This window comes from Prunus mume, linkage group LG2 (assembly GCF_029339155.1).
Source record: "Prunus mume cultivar Tortuosa linkage group LG2, ASM2933915v1, whole genome shotgun sequence".
NCBI classification, from domain to species: Eukaryota; Viridiplantae; Streptophyta; class Magnoliopsida; order Rosales; family Rosaceae; genus Prunus; species Prunus mume.
Genome location: NC_142699.1, coordinates 7550948 through 7569462, shown reverse-complemented (window position 1 = coordinate 7569462; position 18515 = coordinate 7550948). Strand labels below are relative to the sequence as shown.

Here is an 18515-nt window from a genome sequence, read left to right as displayed (position 1 = left end):
TTGATTGTAGGTTACTGATGGATGATCTGGGTCGGGTTGTTAGGCCCAAACCCGTACCCGTTTAGGCCTGTGCTCTTTGGACCTTAGGCCTCTAGGGCCACTGCTGTACTAAGAAGAAAGAAGGAGAAGCCGTAGATTGTAATTTGTAAGCCGTACAGCAAAACGACGACGTTGCATGAGTATCTAGCAATCATCCAACGGCAACGGCTGCATTAAACCCTTCCCGCCTTTTTATTTTCCTTTTCCCTCTTCTTCTCTTTCCCCTCCCGAATTCAGGGGTTCTCAAAACTCAAAACCTAAATTCACTGATTTTACTCAATTCTCTCACTCTCTCTGAAATTCCATATAAAATTTTCAACGTCTCCGGCGTCGCCCAAGATGCTGAAGACGACGACGTTTAAGGGAGCCAATGTCTTCATGTCGCGGAACCTGGTCCCGCCCGAGATCTTCGACGCGCTTCACGATGCTCTCAAGCTCAATGGAGCGAATGTCTTCCTCTGTTGCGACCCCTCGCGAACCGGGCCGGACGACTACCACGTCATCGCTTCCTCCGATCACGTCTCGTCTCAACTCCCGCACCTGAAATTTTTGTTTTATATTTCGCTTCGTTTTTCATTTCTGGGTTCTGATTTTTTATATATTTGTTTTCAGGAAAAGTTTGAGGATCTTAGAGCCAAGGGCTGTAATTTGCTCGGTATGTTTCTCCCGAATTTTGCTGATTTTCTTGAGTTTGTTGTGCTTCGGAAATTCTGTGTTAGCTTTTCAGTTCTGTTAAACAGGACCTAGGGTTTTCGACAAAAAAGAGAGAGAAAGGAACTAGGGTTCCATAATTTTGTTGTTGTTTGTAGTGAAGTGGCAAATTGGGTTTTTGGTAATTTGCTTGATAACATAATGATTATGAGTAATTAAAAGAATCATTAAAAGCGATATAGAGGGCAAATATCATGAAGTGTTTCCATGTTTTTATCCTAATGAACCAAAGGCTCCATTCCGTCCACAGTTGCTTGTAGTACAATTTTGTAGTTTAGCAGCCTGTAGTTGGTATTGTCCTGCCCAAGTGAACAATTAAGTCGAAGCTCAATAGGCTATCAGTTAAATCATGAACCATTTGAACTTACTCACTTAAGAAGTTATGATGTTGATGGTATGAATGGTCGACCACTGGAATTTTTAATTCAATTTCTTCCTTGTGAAGTGTTGCTCACTTGGATACGTGTTTCTGATGTTGGGCAGGCCCTCAATGCGTGTTTTCTTGTGCAAACCAGCACAGGGCTCTGCCTAAACAAGGTTTTACTTGTTGCCTTGCAATGGATGGTTTCAAAGTACTTGCCTCTGGTTTTGAGGGAGACGAAAAGGTATTGTACTTCCATCGGTGATAGTCTGGCTTTGATAAACTCTAACTGTATGTTATGTATCTAGATTTCTTATTTGAAAATTTCTTGATTGAGGTACATCAGCAATTGTAGTTTCCAAGTCCAACATTAAAATCATCTGTGTTTGCTAGTTCCATTTGATAAAGTTTGTTATCCATCTTACCTTTCTGAATTTTCTTCTGTTGTTACTATTTTAAAATATGCATTCTTATGTTCTATATTGTTGATCTTCAGTCCTATTTATTTTGTACTCAGCATGAACAATTTTACTAGAAAATCTTCTGGTTATTTGTAGTGACTGACCTTTCTCTCGTTCTCTATCTCATTATTGATATTTTAATGCTTATTATTGTGTTGCAGGTTAAGATAGAGAAGTTAGTAACAGCAATGGGGGGAGTTTTGCATGCTAAAGCATCATTGGATGTTAACTTTGTTATTGTGAAAAATGTCTTGGCTGGAAAATACAAGGCTAGTTACTTTAATTTCTCTCTCTCTCTTTTCAAAATTCAATGCCTTATGATTTATTTCTATGTCAGTCATGTTGGAATTTGATATTTTGGTACATTTTAGCTAATAAAAAACTTTAAAACTCATTTACCATGTCGCACTATACAATGTTATATAATTTGACTCTTGTTGTTACTGAATCACTTCTAACTGGAACTCAATGATGGTGAGTTCTCTTGCAATCACTTTAGAGTTAGCATTTCTTATGAAAATGAGGAATTTGCATATTTGTGTGATGATCTCAGACTATACCTGGGAAGGTAATTTTTGGAAAGGTTGGTTATGGCAGATTTCTTATGTTTTTGAGATATAGTTACTGAATTAGTTCTTTTTATGCAGTGGGCCTTGAATACATTAAAGAAGCCGATTGTCACTATTAATTGGTTATCTCAGTGCTGGAATGAGCATCGTAATGTTCCTCAAGACTCCTTTAGGGTTCTTCCTTTTTCTGGTTTGATGATCTCTGTAACCAGAATTCCAGCAGGTTCTGAAGTTAGCTATCTATTGGTCCTGTGTAAGAAGGTTTTATTTTATTTATCTTAAATACGTGACTAAATGTGCTTGTCTCTTTCAGATGAGCGAAAGGAGATTGAAAAGCTTATCACAGAAAATGGTGGAAAGTATTCTGCTGAACTTACAAAGAAGTGCACACATTTAATTTCTGATATATCCTTTTATGATTCTTAAGATAAGCAAGGAATTGGAATCATATGTGTACTTTTCTATGTCAGACCTGCATAACACAAGCAGACTTCAACTTAATGAAGCAAACCTTGAAATATTTATGTTTTGTGTGCGGTATAAGATCATATATTCACTCTCCTATAAATCTAGACTTTGCTCATCATAGCTGCAATCTTTCCTGAATAATCACACCGACTCTACCTTTGACTTCTAAGAGTGTACAGAGACCTTTTCTCATTTCTGCGTTCAGTTCTTTCCTATTTATGTGTGAGATTTCTGTAAAGTGAAGTTTTTGAGCAACATCATCCACGCATTCCTAAAGTTTGCCTTCAAAATTAATTTACCTTATGAATAAGCCTATTATAAAGATTTTTTTGGCATACTTCTTTAACTGGGTGGGTTCAAAAGTGTTGAATATAACAAATCTTGATGCATTGCTGCTTCTGCTTTCACTCCCTTGATGTGGAAAATACGGTTGCATGAACAGTTTTTTTGGCTGTTCCTTTTTGATGTTTCGGTTCTGGTCAGTGGTCAGTTATATATGTGTGTGCCCTTATTATTGCAATCCATTGATGAATATCTTTCCTTTTAAGCCTGCATCAATTTGAATTTCAAGATTGATGTGTTATTGAAGGTCTATATGCATTGGTATTCTTGACTGTTTCTAAGTTCCAGAAGGTGACAAATACAAGGTTGCACAAAGATGGGGCCACATTCGTATTGTAACTCGGAAATGGTTTGATCAATCTATTTCTAGAAGAGGTAAGGCTTTGCTATAGCTGATGGACATCTTTGAATTTATAGAATTTCACTTTATATTTTTTTCCATCTCTTGTCAAGGATTTTTGGCTATATGTCTGACCTTGGAATCATCTCTCTCACTGTCTCCCCCTCTTTTTTTTGGATGAATAGCTTGTCTTAATGAGGACTCCTATCCTGTTCAAGGTGGTTCTATATCTTCAAATAAAAGTGTAAGGGGTTGCTTTACTTTGCAGAATAGCCAAAGGAGCAGTAGTGGGAACTTGCAATCTGTGCCACCATCGGTGGTTGCAGATTCGAATTTGACAGCTGCTCCTTATTCTGGGACCATGGATTCTGATTTAGAAGCTACTGTCTCACAAAACATGACCACTATGTTTTCTCATGCTCCTCATGTTGTGAAAAATGAGGATAGTAAAGCACCTCCCTTGGAGTCCAAAAGTGAAGCTTACCTTGATGGTTGCGTTGCTGATGATTCTCAGTCTGAAGACAATGACCTGTACTTGTCAGAATGTAGAATATCTCTTGTTGGCTTTAAGGCTTCTGAAATGCGTAGGTTGGTTAATATGATTCGCAGAGGTGGGGGTTCCCGATACATGTCATTCAATGACAAGTTAACACACATAGTAGTTGGAACTCCTTCAGAAATGTAAGTCCTTTTTCGAGGGTGGTAAAGACATAATTATTGCTTTGATGTTTTGATCTCTGACATGCTTTTATAATTTCCCAGCCAAAAGAAAGAAGTGAGGGGTTTTGCTGCTTTAGGCGTAATTCATGTTGTTAGAACTACCTGGCTTGAAGACTGTGATCGTGAGAAAAAGGAGATCCCTGTTCTCCCAAAGCACATTGCCTATGATCTAGTTCTGCCTGAAGGTTCTTAATTAGTTGAATTTGTTCAAGCTGAGCATATATAAACTCTGTGCCATTGTATTGGAATTGTAGCTTTTAGCTGTCATCATATCTTTTCAGATATGTAAGTTGTTTCTGTTTATCTTCTTCCCAAGCAGACATCCTAATTGACTTTGATCCTTTCTTTTTCACCAGGAGCACTGATAGGTATGACTAGCACGATTCAAGGTACAATCTCTACCACTCATCTAAGCATACCTTCTGATCAGTTACATGGGAATACGAGTGCTGCACCTGGAATGGGATCGTTGGAGAAAAAGAGAGAAAAGAAACCAGAAATTAACATGAAAGGTGACAAATCCATGGAAGCAGCTGTTGGACCATCCAAATGGAGTAAACTACCTGTCATAAATGGCAAAAGTAAGGTTCAGTTAAACAATACAATTGACGGTCGACTGACGATGCAATATGATTCAAGTGTTCAAAATGGCAAGGAATCATCTGTCTTTAAGGGGAGATTATTTTGCTTTTCAAATTCCTTTCCTGAAGATAGGGTAATTTCTTTAGATGCAGACTTTACTAGCACAATCATCATTATTTCCAATTTTTTTTTTGTGTGTGTGTGTGTGTAATATTTGGATTTCAACTGCCAGAGAGGTGATATCATTCAATGGGTAAATCAAGGAGGAGGAGATGTAGTTGATGGTTATTTAAAACAGAAAGTGCACTTCACTATTGAGTGTCATGGTGTGATAACTAGTTCTGTGGATGTTGCTCAAACTACATACGTATCAAGTCACTGGATCCGGTCTTGTTTGGAGGTATATTGTGTAATTCATAAATGCATTTTCTTCTTCAGTGTCGACTACTTTGTTTTTTCTTTATGGTTGCAGGATCATATGTTGGGAAATTGTATGAAACGCTATTCTTCCACATGCAGTGAGATGACTGGAAATTGAGTACATATATGCACACATCATAAAAACAAAAATTATATGCATTTTATTTTGGACCCATCTTTGGTCTTCCTTGTTTTACTCCACTTTCTGTACCATTTTATATCAGTATGCCATCATTTGATTATTTATTGACTTAGTGAAATAAAATATGTACTCTGCTCCTTGCAAATGCTGATGAGATCAAAACAATTTTGAAGGACGGGTGCTTGCTGGATGTTAGTAGTCACATTTTATATGCTCCACTTCCCTGCCGGATTCCTTTGCCTGGATTTGAAAATTTTCGGTTTTGTGTTTCGCAATATGAAGAGAAAGACAGACTGTTACTAAGAAATTTGTGTTTTGTACTTGGAGCTAAGTTTGGGGAAAAGCTGACAAAGAAGGTTACCCATTTACTATGCAAGTTTACCAATGGACCAAAGTATCAGGCTGCTTGTATAAAGGGGATACACCCAATTACAGCTGAGTGGGTATATGAGTGTGTGAAGAAGGTATGTCTTTGATATTGTCTTGAGTAAATGATTATGTACACATGTGCATGTGGGAATTTATTTGGACCATTTACTGTTAAGATATCAAATCGTTGCCTTAACTCTTCAATGTCTGGCAGAATAAAGTCGTTGCTCTTGACCAATTTTATCCAAAAAAAGTCACTGCTGAAGATCGAGAGGCAGGGCTGTGTACTATGAGTCAGTATCCTACACAAGCTGTTCAAATGATATCTGCAGGCAATTCATCTGAGTGTCCAAGTCAATCACAAGACCTGAGAACCTCATCAGGAGAAAACATTGGCAGTAGAAATGACAGCCTCAGGGAAGAGGCCAGCGAACCAAGTTTTTGCTATAAGAAGGCAAGGGTTTCAGAAGATGATGGCGAAAAGGGTCTACTTTCATCTGGGGTACATTTACGTATTCCTGCCTGTACCACTGGAGACAGAAAAGTAAAAAGTTCTGGTGAAGTTTCTCAAGTGGTTCCTGATGTAGCTTCTGCTATTGAGGACTTGTTGGAGCAGACAAGTAAGGTAAAAGCGTCACAGATCTTTCATTTTCATGTTGCCTTTCAAGTTTACCGGTTTTTTCATTTATATCTGTTTTTTCCTTTTTAGATTCATGATCAGAAGTCACCAGGGAGGAGTTTGTGTGATAGCAGTGTATCCTTTTACCCTCAGACACTATAAGTTCTATTTTATACTACCAACCTTTTGCATTAGTTACATTCCTTGATGGCTGAACAGATTTTTTCGCCGGATTGTTCAGCTCTTCGTCAAGACCACTCTGATTCTCACTCTGTCATTGGATTATCGAGACACTGGTTAAACAGGTGACATGTTTGATTGTTAAATACAGGAACCAAGGGAAAGTTCTATTTCCATTCCTGCCTTATGAATTATGAATTTATGAGCTTTCCCTTTGCCCCTCCCTCTCCATCTGGGCTACTAGGGCTCATATAAAGCTTTGAGCATATAAATGATTTATAGAGATTCCTTTTGACCAGCGTTTATGACACCAGCCACTCAATGTTGTGGGAAATTGATACAAAAAATTGCATCATAAAAATACTAGTTAACCTTTTAGTAATTTGCAACTGGGCTTCTGTAATAAAGAATTTGTTGCTGGTCCTGGGGAGGGGGTTTATGATACAGGCTTGGTTACGTGCTTGATGACATTTCCCTGCTTCAAAAGATGATAATTCTGCATTTTTTCTGCTCTTCTTGGACTCAAATATTGAACTTATTTTCCTTTTAGGGCTGGGAATAAAGATGACATCCACGATCCTTCTGGAGAACAAAAAGCTGGCTTTTATGATGGCTTTAGTGAAACACAGACCGAGTCTCAGGTTTCAGCTCTTACTCAACTGCATTTGTTGGTTCTTCTCTGTCTAAATATGAATGCTTATCTGATGCTCGCTAAGTCATCAATATTCTACATTGTGTTATTACTATACTAAATGAGGAATAGAATTTTGTCAACTTTAGTGAAGCTGATACGCTTCTAACACATTCTGAAAGCATCTGTACCTCAACCCCATTCCTTCCCATTTTACATCCTCATGATAGTGCTCAAACTACAAAATGCAGGTTGTAGGCTATGAGGAAGATTTGTCGGGCCGGCAAATGCTTATAGACAGAGTTCGAACCCGTAGTAGCCTGGCTTGAAGTACTTGTGCAGTCCCCTCCTCAAATAGGGGTGAAGGCTTCTTGGTAAATTTCATTTTCGAGACTTTTTTTTCATTCTACGGCGTCGGCAACAGACCAGTTGCTTGTTTGAGAGTTTATAATTAAACCCTGTCAGCTACTTTGAGCAAATGCGAGAGTAGCAATTCTTGGCGGGCAGTGGTGCAAGTTTTCAAGATGAGGCTTTGACAGCAAGCTGTATCTATTGTGCATGCCTGCCTGGATGTCTAACATGCAAGTTGTATATACTGTCTATACAGATAGTTATTGTTAAGCAGCACCTCATGATAAAAATATGGTGAAAAGAGTGCCCTTCTTTGTGGGGTCTATTACATATTGTGGCTCAATAATCCTAACTGTCTATTTTTCATTCAAAAATAACAAAAAATAGACAATTTGGAAACCTATTTAATATTAAAACCCACAACAAGGTGTTTCAAAAAAATATCATAATCATTTCATTGAGTGGCTTTTGCATAGAAGATATTTGAGAGAATACTTAAAAAAAATAGACCGGCGGACTTAGATTATCACAGCTACTAATTATTTTCCATTGTGAAAATTGATTGTCCAATGTCATATGCAACAAGCGATGTGAGGTTATATATATATATTTAAAAAAGTTGAGTATAGTTGATATAATATTCAAATTAAATGGCGGATGATTATTATGTGGGCACGATTGCGTTTCCTTGATAAATTCATCCCATCCCATCCCAAGAAGGCTCCAAAAGAAAGCACATCCAAAAACGCAACCAATCCCCACCAAACTGCCCCAGAAGAGGAAAAAAAAGGATAATTTCTCAATATAGTGATTAATAAGTTCACCAAAATAAATAAATTCCCCAGTAAGTGAAAAAAGAAAAGAAAAATCAAGAACACATACCACCCGCCATTTTGCGGCCATACATATTGCTGTCCAAAACAGATTCTATTTTCTCGTCATCCAAACAACTTTTACAAACCAAAAAAAAAAAAAGAAAAAAAGAGAGAGAGAGAGGGAGGGGGAGAGAGGGCAGTGAAAAATACATATGGTGGCATGTTGCCTCAGGTGCCAGCTGGCCATCGTCGTCGACATGAATCGGTGTACTTCGTCACCTTCGCATCTCTGCGCCTTTAAGCCTTGCCAGTTCTCGGGAACCAGCACCAGCCTCTTCGGATTCGGGTTCGGGTTCGAGTTCCAGAGGAAGGAGCGATTCAAAAGGCGGCTTAAGTTCGTTCTCAGTGCGGAGCTTTCGAAGCCATTCGCTCTCAGCTTCGGTTTGGACTCTCAGGTCACACCTACTTACTATAGTCTTTATTCTCTCTCTTTTACTTTTTCTTCAGTCATTTGAAATGGTGGTGTTTGTTGAATTACTGATTTGGTGACGGAGAGACTTGATGATCATCATCTTTTCTTTGGTTCAAGACTGAGATTGAGCTAAAACTGAAATGGGTTTATTTGGGTTCCTTTTTTGTAGTGTGTTTTGTGAGCTGACCAAAGTTTGGCTGATTATTATGGTCACATTATTTTCTGTTGGTTTGATAATTTATTGATAGAATTATGTTAGATTTCGTGTATAGAATCAATATTCTTTTTTTCGAAGTTTGGATGGGATGCGAGAAACCCTTTTGCTTGCACACTTTCTCTGGATGCTCTGCTGGGCCATTTGTTTTGATCATCAGTGCTTGCGCATCTATTAGCAATTTTTGGTGCTATGTGCTAGGTGAAATCTGTCAAAATTGGGTTTTGGAATTTGCAGTCTACAGAAACCAAATTTATTGTATCATTCTTAGTTCATTGGCAAGAAATATTTGTTGTCATTTGAGAAAAATCATTTTCTTCCCTTTCAGTTTTTGCTTTCCCTTAGTTTATGCAGACAGAAGAGAGCATGCATGTCTGTTGGTGAACATTATTTTTCTGATGACAGTGACTTTTGGTGAACCTTACGTACTGCTTATATAACCTTCTTTTAATGGTATTGTGCATATAAATAAGCATATAATTATTTTAGAATTTTTCTATTTAAACCCCGCACTTCTCTTTGTTCATCCCATATTCTAAGTTTACCCAACTTTTAATTCAAATTTTCACAATTTCTAAGAGAACCCCACTATCTTCCCAAACTACCCCTAAATACACACCCAACAGAAAGAAAAGAACTAAAAAACTCATAAACTCATAACCCACACCCCACACCCCGCTATCTTGCCCCTCGCCACTCTAAAGTTCACCTCAACCTCACATTACTTAAAGAGATAAAAACACTGTTTTCAAACTCAATTGACGACCTACAAGCCACTATTTGCATACCGTATTTAGGGTTTGTGAAGAAAAGATGAGAGTGTAATAGGTTTCTTGGATTGAAAGAAAAGAGTAATTTGGCACTAAGGTGTAGAGGAGTTTATGTTTTTGTGTTTTTCTAAAACTTAATGTGAAGAGTGGTGGGGTGTGTGTATAGATGTATTAGGATTAAGTATTAAGTTGGATGACTTTTTTTGTCTTTTTACATAATAGTAAAACGTAAAAGCTTAATGATTAAGTATTAAGGTGAACAAAGAAAAGTGTGGGGTTTAAATAGAAAAACTCTTATTTTACTGGAAAATCAATAAATTGACTGACACTGCTACTGAACTTGAAGACCTTTCAGCCTCATGATTCAACACAATTACCTAGGCTTGGCCCTATTCCCGGAGATATTGCAGAAATTGAGGCTTACTGTCGAATCTTTAGAAGTGCTGAACGGCTTCATACTGCATTAATGGACACATTATGCAATCCGGTAACGGGTGAATGTAGTGTTTATTATGATTTCCCATCTGAGGAAAAACCGCTGTTGGAGGATAAAATTGTCTCTGTGATTGGTTGCATGATATCCCTGTTGAACAAAGGAAGGGAGGATGTGATTTCTGGAAGATCCTCCATTATGAATTCCTTTCGCCTCGCAGATGTGAGTGTAATGGAGGATACGCTTCCTCCACTTGCCATTTTCAGGAGTGAGATGAAAAGGTGTTGTGAGAGCTTGCATGTTGCTCTTGAAAACTGGTTGATACCTGGTGATGATCGAAGCTTGGATGTATGGAGGAAACTTCAGAGACTGAAGAATGTCTGTTATGATTCTGGTTTTCCCCGTGGGGAGGATTATCCATGCCATACTCTTTTTGCGAATTGGACTCCTGTTTACATATCCTCTTCTAAAGAGGACAGTAGGTCCGTAGATTCAGAAGTAGCTTTTTGGAGGGGTGGCCAGGTAACAGAAGAAGGTCTCAAGTGGCTACTGGAGAAAGGTTATAAGACTATTGTTGATCTTAGGGCAGAGACTATTAAAGACAATGCTTATCAGTCAGCCATAGATGATGCTATTGCATCTGGGAAAGTTGAAATGGTCAAAATTCCAGTTGAAGTTGGGATGGCACCTTCAATGGAGCAGGTTAAGAACTTTGTACGTTTGGTCTCAGATTGCAGCAAAAAGCCTATATATCTTCATAGTAAGGAAGGAGCACTCAGAACTTCTGCCATGGTCTCCAGATGGAGGCAGTACTCAACTCGCTATGGTTTGCAGTTTGTCTCCAAGCAGTTGACCGCTCTCAATGATGTGGCACTACGAGATACAAATGGGGCAGGGAAAGTGCTTGAGCTTTCCACTTCTGAGAAAAGTTTTCAACTGGAAAAGAATGAGTCACTGCAAGAGGGACTGGACACAATTAATGGTTCAAATGGGGTATTGCCCAAAGAAGTTTCTCCGGATAGGGATGAAACAAATCAGAGCTTAAATGGGACATATAATGACCTTATGTCTGTCCAAGATATGTCATCAGTAGAACCGGATCAAAATGGGGAAGGGCCTAGGGTGAACTTTTGCAGGGAAGTTGACCCCCTGAATGCTCAGGTTCCCCCTTGTAATGTATTTTCAAGAAAAGAAATCTCCGGGTTTCTAGGGGGAAAAAAGATCTCACCTAACTCTTATTTTAATTATCAGTTGAAAAGGTTGGAGACATTACCAATTTCCAGAGTTATGAATATTAAGACAATGCGGAGAGGTGGGATTCTTGGTACTGATTCAGCACCAGAGCTTGTGGAGGTAGGAAATTCACATGGGCCACCTAATGGAAAAGATCTATCTCCAGAAGTCCAGACCTCTACTTCTGGCAATGGGACGCATTTTACTGGTGTTAGTTCTGGTTCCGTTCTTCCAGTTGTGAATGGATTTGGTGAAAGGGATCAAACAACAGCTAATGTATCTGCTACTCTGAGCAGTAATTATGATGAGAGTGTCTTACCTAAAGAAGTAAAGGTGGATAGGAAGAGTAACGGTAGAGCCAATTTAGTTTCCAGTGATGATGACCTGGGGTCAATTGAAGGAAATATGTGTGCTTCTGCAACTGGTGTTGTAAGGGTGCAGTCAAGAAAGAAAGCAGAGATGTTTTTAGTTCGAACGGATGGATACTCTTGTAGCCGAGAGAAGGTGACAGAATCCTCCTTGGCCTTCACTCATCCAAGTACCCAGCAACAAATGCTAATGTGGAAATCCACACCAAAGACTGTATTAGTGTTGAAGAAGCTGGGGCAAGAACTCATGGAACAAGCTAAAGAGGTACTTAAGCATCTAGTATTTGTTTTGAAATACTATGAATTATATTATTAACTGATTATATGATTTGATAACAGAATTGGTGTCAGTAACAGAGTTTCTAAATTCTGTTATTTAGTTGGAAATCTTGTCTGTCTTTTCTTGTATCTCTTTTTTCTTTTCTTGATAAAGTTTTGTTTCTTTAAAAGAATAAATGAGTTTGTATCAAAGAGTAATGAGTATGGATAGATATAAGAAAGAGTGTTAGCTGGAAAGATACAAAATTTTCACAGCTAGTCCCACAATGAGAATCTTGAACAACTTAAGAAATGGGGTTAGTTCACTCATTATTAGAGGTTGCTTATGCTATGCTAATACATGAACTTGTGTAAACAAAAGGCTAAGTTAAGGGGAATAGGTATTTTCAAGCAATTTTGTATTCAATAACATATATATAGAGGGATCCCCATTTTTTCTTTTTAGCAAAAAATGGGAATTACCCTCACAGGGGATCATTAAAGAATAGATGGTTCAAATCATTAAACTATAATGAGGAATGAGCCCCACAAGGGACTCCCATTTTTGCAAAAATTGGGCATCCCCTTAATGGAAGGGCCTCGTATATATCTATATATTGGAAGATATCTTAATAATGTCTGGAATTACTGTAAATCTCTGACTATTTTGTTTGGGAGTTTGTTTGCTGGAAAAATTATAGCTTTTGCTGTGTCAATGTGTAGGTTGTCTCGTTTATGTATTACCAAGAGAAAATGAATGTTCTGGTGGAACCAGAAGTGCATGACATATTTGCTAGAATCCCAGGGTTTGGATTTGTTCAGACCTTCTATAGTCAAGATACCAGGTACCGAAGTTGTACCTAAAGTTCGACAACATATTTTATATTTCACAACCTTATTGGAAATTTGCTTACTTGTGCCTTCAGTGATCTGCATGAGAGGGTTGATTTTGTGGCATGCCTGGGAGGAGATGGGGTTATACTCCATGCTTCAAATCTATTTAAAGGTGCTGTTCCCCCAATTGTATCATTTAACCTTGGATCTCTTGGATTTTTGACTTCCCATACGGTAAGTTCTTTGATTTTGTCTTTTGTAGTTGATTTATGTTCTCTCACAGATTTCCATTCCTCTAACCCATCTTATACTTTTGAATTCAGTTCGAAGACTATATGCAGGACTTAAGGCAGGTGATCCATGGGAATAACACAAGTGATGGTGTTTATATAACTCTTAGAATGCGGCTCAGGTGTGAAATTTTTCGAAATGGTAGAGCAATGCCTGGGAAAGTATTTGATGTCTTGAATGAAATAGTTGTTGATCGAGGGTCTAATCCATACCTTTCTAAGATCGAATGTTATGAACAAGACCGGCTTATAACGAAGGTGAGGTTGTTAGTTATTGCATATCTTATAAAATAATTATTTTAATAGGCTCTAGTAATGTCCTAAACTTTACCCAAGCAAATGAGTTAGACTTTGCTTTCTTACCATGTGGATTACATCTGATGTGACTATACTTATATGTGACACCGAGAGTGTTCCAATAACTTATATGATGTCATCGTGCTGTCTATTGACAAATACCATATCTTTTAGGTCCAAGGTGATGGGGTCATCATAGCCACACCTACAGGAAGTACTGCATACTCCACAGCTGCTGGAGGTTCCATGGTAAGAAATTCCTCTTCAGTTTTGAAGTCACCATAATACAAACTTTAGTACCTAGCAATGTGCAAATTCAGGGGCTTGGGTTTTTGTTTCTGTTAGAGGTGATGTTTTTTTTTCTCATATGCTTTGTAACTTGCAGCCATATATGCATAATCTTTTTAAAAATACCAGTGCCTACTATACAGATAATGGAAACTCATATGGTAGCCGTCTATTATCATTGAGAAGTAGCGCCATCTTCTCTAAATCTTTTTTGTCTCTGGTTGTTGTCAGTTGACTTTGTCAACAGGAGATTGTGCATCTAACATCAGATAATATGAATTGCAGGTGCATCCAAATGTTCCTTGCATGTTATTTACGCCAATCTGTCCACACTCCCTCTCATTTAGACCAGTTATACTTCCAGATTCTGCAAAGCTTGAATTAAAGGTGAATTATTTTCCTCATGTATCTAGTTAAATCTCGATTATTTTTTTTTAATGCGGTATAAATATTTCTCAGTTAAAAATCCTTGATTTTGACCTTTCCCCCATATTTTTTTGTCTCCACACGTCCCTTGGTTTTTAAAAAAGTTTGGCTGGTCTTGTGCACCATTTATTTATGCCATTCACTTTAGATATATCCTTAAGGTCTCACCTCAAGGACTGCCAAGCTTTGTTACGTGGTTTTATTTTGTCCTGGAGTCACATTCTTCCTTCCATGCGGCGCTGAACATTGTAAACATGTTTTCAAGGGCCAACAACATCTAGAACTAATATTTAAGTCTGAATTTGGAATATGTATAGCTTTTCTACTATGCAAGTCAAGTATTGAAAGCATTTTTTTTGCCACATTTAATTTAGTTAGCTATGCATCCTATTACATATACAAAGAAGATGCACAACACATGCTCTACGTCACACACACAGAGGAAAAGAGATTATTCTTACAATTTTAGCAACCAATTCTTATTCAAGAGAAAACACATTTGTTTGGACAGATTCCAGAGGATGCTCGAAGCAATGCCTGGGTTTCTTTTGATGGAAAGAGAAGGCAGCAACTCTCAAGAGGAGACTCTGTCAGAATATCTATGAGCCAACACCCACTTCCGACTGTCAACAAGCGTGACCAAACAGGTGATTGGTTTCGAAGCTTGATTCGTTGCCTAAATTGGAACGAAAGGCTAGATCAAAAGGCCCTTTGAAACATTTGAAACTGGAAAACTGGAAAGGAACCTGTTTCACTCTTCATTGTTGATCAAGTGTATAATGTTGTACATATTGTAGATTATAGGAAATCAAACTGAGAGTAAATGTACTCTTTCTCAATAGCTCCCACAAGAGGGTAGAATTTTACGTATACTAGTATATTGTCCTTTCTTGTCGAAAGATTTAACTGTAGATTGTCAGTATAGAGCAATAAAATTATACATAAAACTCTTTTATGGATGTATCCGATTGATCCATGCTTTATTTTCATAGTTCTCTTTGTTTACTGCTGTTTTCTGATACATTTGTTTTCGTACGAGAATTATGGGAGGAAAGCCTTTCTGAGGTGATCAAAATTAAAAGCCTCCCAAGCATGATTTCATTGGTCTCTCTGGTAGGCTTTTATTGATCATGCCTTGTGGTTAATAACTTTGTTGGTATTTGGTGACTTGCTTCTTTTCTTTGTTTGGTGGATTTTGTCACAAGGCTGTGACCCAGCTAAGAACATATATGCAAAGAACCATCTAAACATAAGAAGATAAAAAGATAATAATTTGTAGGTGGTCTTTTTTAACAAAAGTATTGTGGGTTACTTTGCTTATATTGAAGCAACAACATTTTTTTTTTTAGTACAAGCGATAGTCTAAACTACAGGGAAGGGGATTTCTCACTCCCTTCTATTGGGCAGACCACCGTTAGGGAACCAACAACATTAATATCAAACAAAATTATGTCTGGCAATAAAGTAATAAAGTGACCACCAACTACAAAAGGAAAGAAAGAGATGCCATAACCAGCAATATTTAAGATTGCAATCCATTATATTACTATTTTACAGAGCACATCCCAAGTGGAGCACACTTTTTGCAGCATTACATAACAAGAAAGATATAGAGAAATATGAAGCGCACAGACTTGCACCCACTTCAGCTTTCTCCTCCCATACAGAGTTTAAGTTGAGAGTGAGAGATGAGCGAGTATGTAGTAATTATAATTAAGCACCACAAAAAAATAAAATTAAAAAAAGGAAAAAAAGAAAGAGAGAGAAACTGATGTATTCTTTTTTCTTTTTGTCCATATGAGTCCTATTATTTCTCACACGGCCCTCACAGATTGGAACCTTGGTTCCTTGGGGAGGAACTTCTGCTCAGCATAAACAGAGAGGTAGTCACCAAACACAAACTTGGGATATGCTTGATCCACTTCTTGGTTTGCTTTCTCCACCAGTTGTGGTGCAGGAGCTATGGTGGCCTTGAGTGATGGGTTATAGAATGAAGCAATTGATCTTCTGTTTCCAGTTGGGGTGGCTAAAACCCGGTGCCAAACACTCTTGTAGAGGCCATTGCTCAGGACCTCAATCTGGTCCCCTGTGTTAATGACAATGGAGTTGTGCAGTGGCTGCACATCAATCCATTGCCCATCTTTGAGGATTTGAAGGCCTCCCACCTGGTCATCTTGGAAGAGTAAGATGACACCCCCGGCATCGGTGTGAGCTCGGAGACCAGTCACTAACTCTGGCTGAGGGCATGGTGGGTAGTGGCTCACCTTGGTGCCGAAGAAGGCATTGTCTTCTTCTCCACCATTGAATGCTTTCTTGATGTATCCCCTTGGTAAGCCCAAGTTCTCATCCATCACTTCCATGATCCTCTCAGCTAGTTTCTTCAGTTCTGTCCTGTATTCTGTCATGGTTTCCCTGTCAATAAGAGAAGTAGTGATCAGATTCTAGATTAGGGAGCAGGGCATAAAATTGAACATTGCCATGGAGACGAGACTAGATAGTCTAACACGTTATATTGTTAGGCTGTCGATATTGAACTTATCGTTCAGATTGATAATTTAAAAACATAATATATGTCAGGTATTTGGCAAGAGAACGTTTTCTCTGGAGCATGCGGCTTACTAATTATATATAATTTTCATTGCTTACTTGAATCCGGGGGTTTTCGAGGGCCATTCATTATCATCCAGGAGGGTGAAGACATCCTCCCAGTCCACATTCTCCAACTTTTGGCCATTTAATGACTTCACAAGTGCAGACTTCTTGAATTCCTCCTCTCTTTCCAGCTTAAAGCACTCAGAGCTCACCTTCTTCACCCTCTCCAGAAGCTCATCTGAAATTCCATGGTTCACCAGCTGTGACAAACACAAAAAACACTGAATTAACACTCTTGGCATAGAGATAAAAAAAAACACATAAAAACAATGGAATGACAAGCAATGAGCTGAAATTACATTTTTAAATATATATTGAAGCAAAAAAGATGAAATAATTAAATCAGTACCTGGAAGAAGCCCCATTCCTCGCATCCATTGGCAAGCTGAGCCAATGTTTGGGCCCTTTCTTCACCATCAAGCTTTGAGAAATCAATAACTGGGATTGCCATGGATCTGATTAAAGCAAGAGATTAAGCTAGCACGGTAGTTGAGAGAGAGAGAGAGAGAGAGAGAGAGAGAGAGAGTTGGTTTCTGTAGTGTGAGTACAATGCTTGCTTAATTAATTAGCTGAAGTTGCACTGGTGGTGAAGAAGATAGGGTGATTAGGCCTATTTATAGCAAAGTGTCCCGCCATCAGTTGGATATGTCAACCTTTTTTTATTAATTTTATTATTTCCTCTTTGTTTCTTCCAATGTGGCCGTTAGGGTAAGGTATGGGACGGTGACGCTTTACATTTAAAATTAGATCCAAGGTCAATGCTTTGTGAGGTACCTACTGATAACCCACAACATAAGCATACTCTTTCAGGTGATTCACCTCATTCCATTTCCCTTCTATTATGAAGCATATACATGTGCCATGTCCATATCAATTAGCTGCCATTTGGATATCTTAACGTGCACTAACAATTTACCAATCTAATATGATTGATTTGCACTACATTTACATTTACTGACCACATCATTGTCTACATGCATGTCTCATTACGTGAAAAATATAGTACATATAACATTTCGACTATCGACCCATATTAAATTTCACTTGTTTTACGTGAGCCTTTATTTCTTTTTCTCTAATCATGGGTAAGCTAAGCTAGGTCGATCAAGTTGATTTTCACCGTGATGGGCATGGGATGTCTATGAGAGAAGAATTCTTCAAATCAAATGGTTCTAGTTCATTCACCTGCCAGATAATAGATTCCAGATAATCTCAATCCATGGTGGCATCATAGCATGTCCTTCATGTGCAAAATTATTCCCCCTCTTTCTTCCCCCATATATTATTACTAATCCCATAATTATTTTAAGCTTATTTTACTTGTAGCATAAATCTCTGCCGACTGGGGTTCATCATGTTGACAGTAACCCGCAATGCCTTGTGGTCCTTTGGCTTTCACACATACGTGCTTTTTTATGACGAGTGGTTAGTTCCATGGTTAAACTAATACACTGATTTGAAGGCATGGTTTGAGGGTTAAGGCAAGGCAAGGCCGATGACCATTATAAACAAAGCAATCATCACCAAATAATTAATTAATTAAATTAAAACTTTGTCAACTTCATTATTATAATTTATATATGTGTGTATGTGGGATTCATTAATTAATTAATTTATTTATAAATTATCATAATGCTTCTTACCTGAAAGGAAAAGAAAAAAAAAAATTAAGCTTAACATGCACACTTTTTTTTAGTAGGGTTAGTGATCTGGAATTCAAATTTCAAACCCTATGTGCTGTAGGTTACACTGGACATATGATCCACCGTCTGATTTGATTCCACTTGTCCGAATTTGAGGGTACATATCAGAGGACAGAGATGATCATGGCCGTCTGATCAAGAACTCAATCTTGTAAAA

General features: G+C 38.1%; 3 protein-coding genes across 3 annotated transcripts; 2 read left to right on the top strand and 1 right to left on the bottom strand.

Annotated features, from left to right (window-relative positions):
• The first annotated feature begins 229 nt into the window (after positions 1–229).
• MEI1 (transcription coactivator) lies at positions 230–7635 on the top strand. The gene is made up of 17 exons (XM_089047601.1): positions 230–558; positions 652–694; positions 1234–1355; positions 1734–1841; positions 2220–2364; positions 2455–2546; positions 3233–3326; positions 3477–3972; positions 4054–4196; positions 4368–4726; positions 4826–4993; positions 5329–5619; positions 5739–6149; positions 6234–6278; positions 6363–6448; positions 6874–6964; positions 7206–7635. The coding sequence occupies exons 1-17, from the start codon at positions 379–381 to the stop codon at positions 7281–7283; spliced, it is 2952 nt and encodes a 983-aa protein (XP_088903727.1). The 5' UTR covers positions 230–378; the 3' UTR covers positions 7284–7635.
• Positions 7636–8078: 443 nt separating this feature from the next.
• Positions 8079–14966, top strand: NADK2 (NAD kinase 2). Its single transcript, XM_008221361.2, has 8 exons — positions 8079–8575; positions 9923–11875; positions 12592–12713; positions 12795–12936; positions 13026–13250; positions 13464–13538; positions 13863–13964; positions 14515–14966. Exons 1-8 carry the CDS (start codon positions 8333–8335, stop codon positions 14716–14718), a joined length of 3066 nt encoding a protein of 1021 aa, XP_008219583.2. The 5' UTR covers positions 8079–8332; the 3' UTR covers positions 14719–14966.
• Positions 14967–15512: 546 nt separating this feature from the next.
• Positions 15513–17241, bottom strand: LOC103319772 (2-oxoglutarate (2OG) and Fe(II)-dependent oxygenase superfamily protein). Its single transcript, XM_008221362.3, has 3 exons — positions 17005–17241; positions 16650–16855; positions 15513–16415 (listed from the first exon to the last, which is right to left on the bottom strand). Exons 1-3 carry the CDS (start codon positions 17104–17106, stop codon positions 15818–15820), a joined length of 906 nt encoding a protein of 301 aa, XP_008219584.1. The 5' UTR covers positions 17107–17241; the 3' UTR covers positions 15513–15817.
• Between the last annotated feature and the right edge of the window lie 1274 nt (positions 17242–18515).

What these genes read in the sequence shown, in the direction of transcription:
- NADK2 (XM_008221361.2), top strand. Translation starts at nt 8,333, where the DNA reads ATGGTGGCATGTTGCCTCAGGTGCCAGCTGGCCATCGTCGTCGACATG. An exon ending in GATTTTTGACTTCCCATACG is followed by an intron (nt 12,937 to 13,025) that starts GTAAGTTCTTTG and finishes TTTTGAATTCAG; the next exon opens with TTCGAAGACTATATGCAGGA. An exon ending in CAGCTGCTGGAGGTTCCATG is followed by an intron (nt 13,539 to 13,862) that starts GTAAGAAATTCC and finishes TATGAATTGCAG; the next exon opens with GTGCATCCAAATGTTCCTTG.
- MEI1 (XM_089047601.1), top strand. Translation starts at nt 379, where the DNA reads ATGCTGAAGACGACGACGTTTAAGGGAGCCAATGTCTTCATGTCGCGG. An exon ending in GCACACATTTAATTTCTGAT is followed by an intron (nt 2,547 to 3,232) that starts ATATCCTTTTAT and finishes GACTGTTTCTAA; the next exon opens with GTTCCAGAAGGTGACAAATA. An exon ending in TGTTGGAGCAGACAAGTAAG is followed by an intron (nt 6,150 to 6,233) that starts GTAAAAGCGTCA and finishes TTTCCTTTTTAG; the next exon opens with ATTCATGATCAGAAGTCACC.
- LOC103319772 (XM_008221362.3), bottom strand. Translation starts at nt 17,106, where the DNA reads ATGGCAATCCCAGTTATTGATTTCTCAAAGCTTGATGGTGAAGAAAGG. An exon ending in AGGAATGGGGCTTCTTCCAG is followed by an intron (nt 16,856 to 17,004) that starts GTACTGATTTAA and finishes TGTTTGTCACAG; the next exon opens with CTGGTGAACCATGGAATTTC. An exon ending in TCGAAAACCCCCGGATTCAA is followed by an intron (nt 16,416 to 16,649) that starts GTAAGCAATGAA and finishes TCTTATTGACAG; the next exon opens with GGAAACCATGACAGAATACA.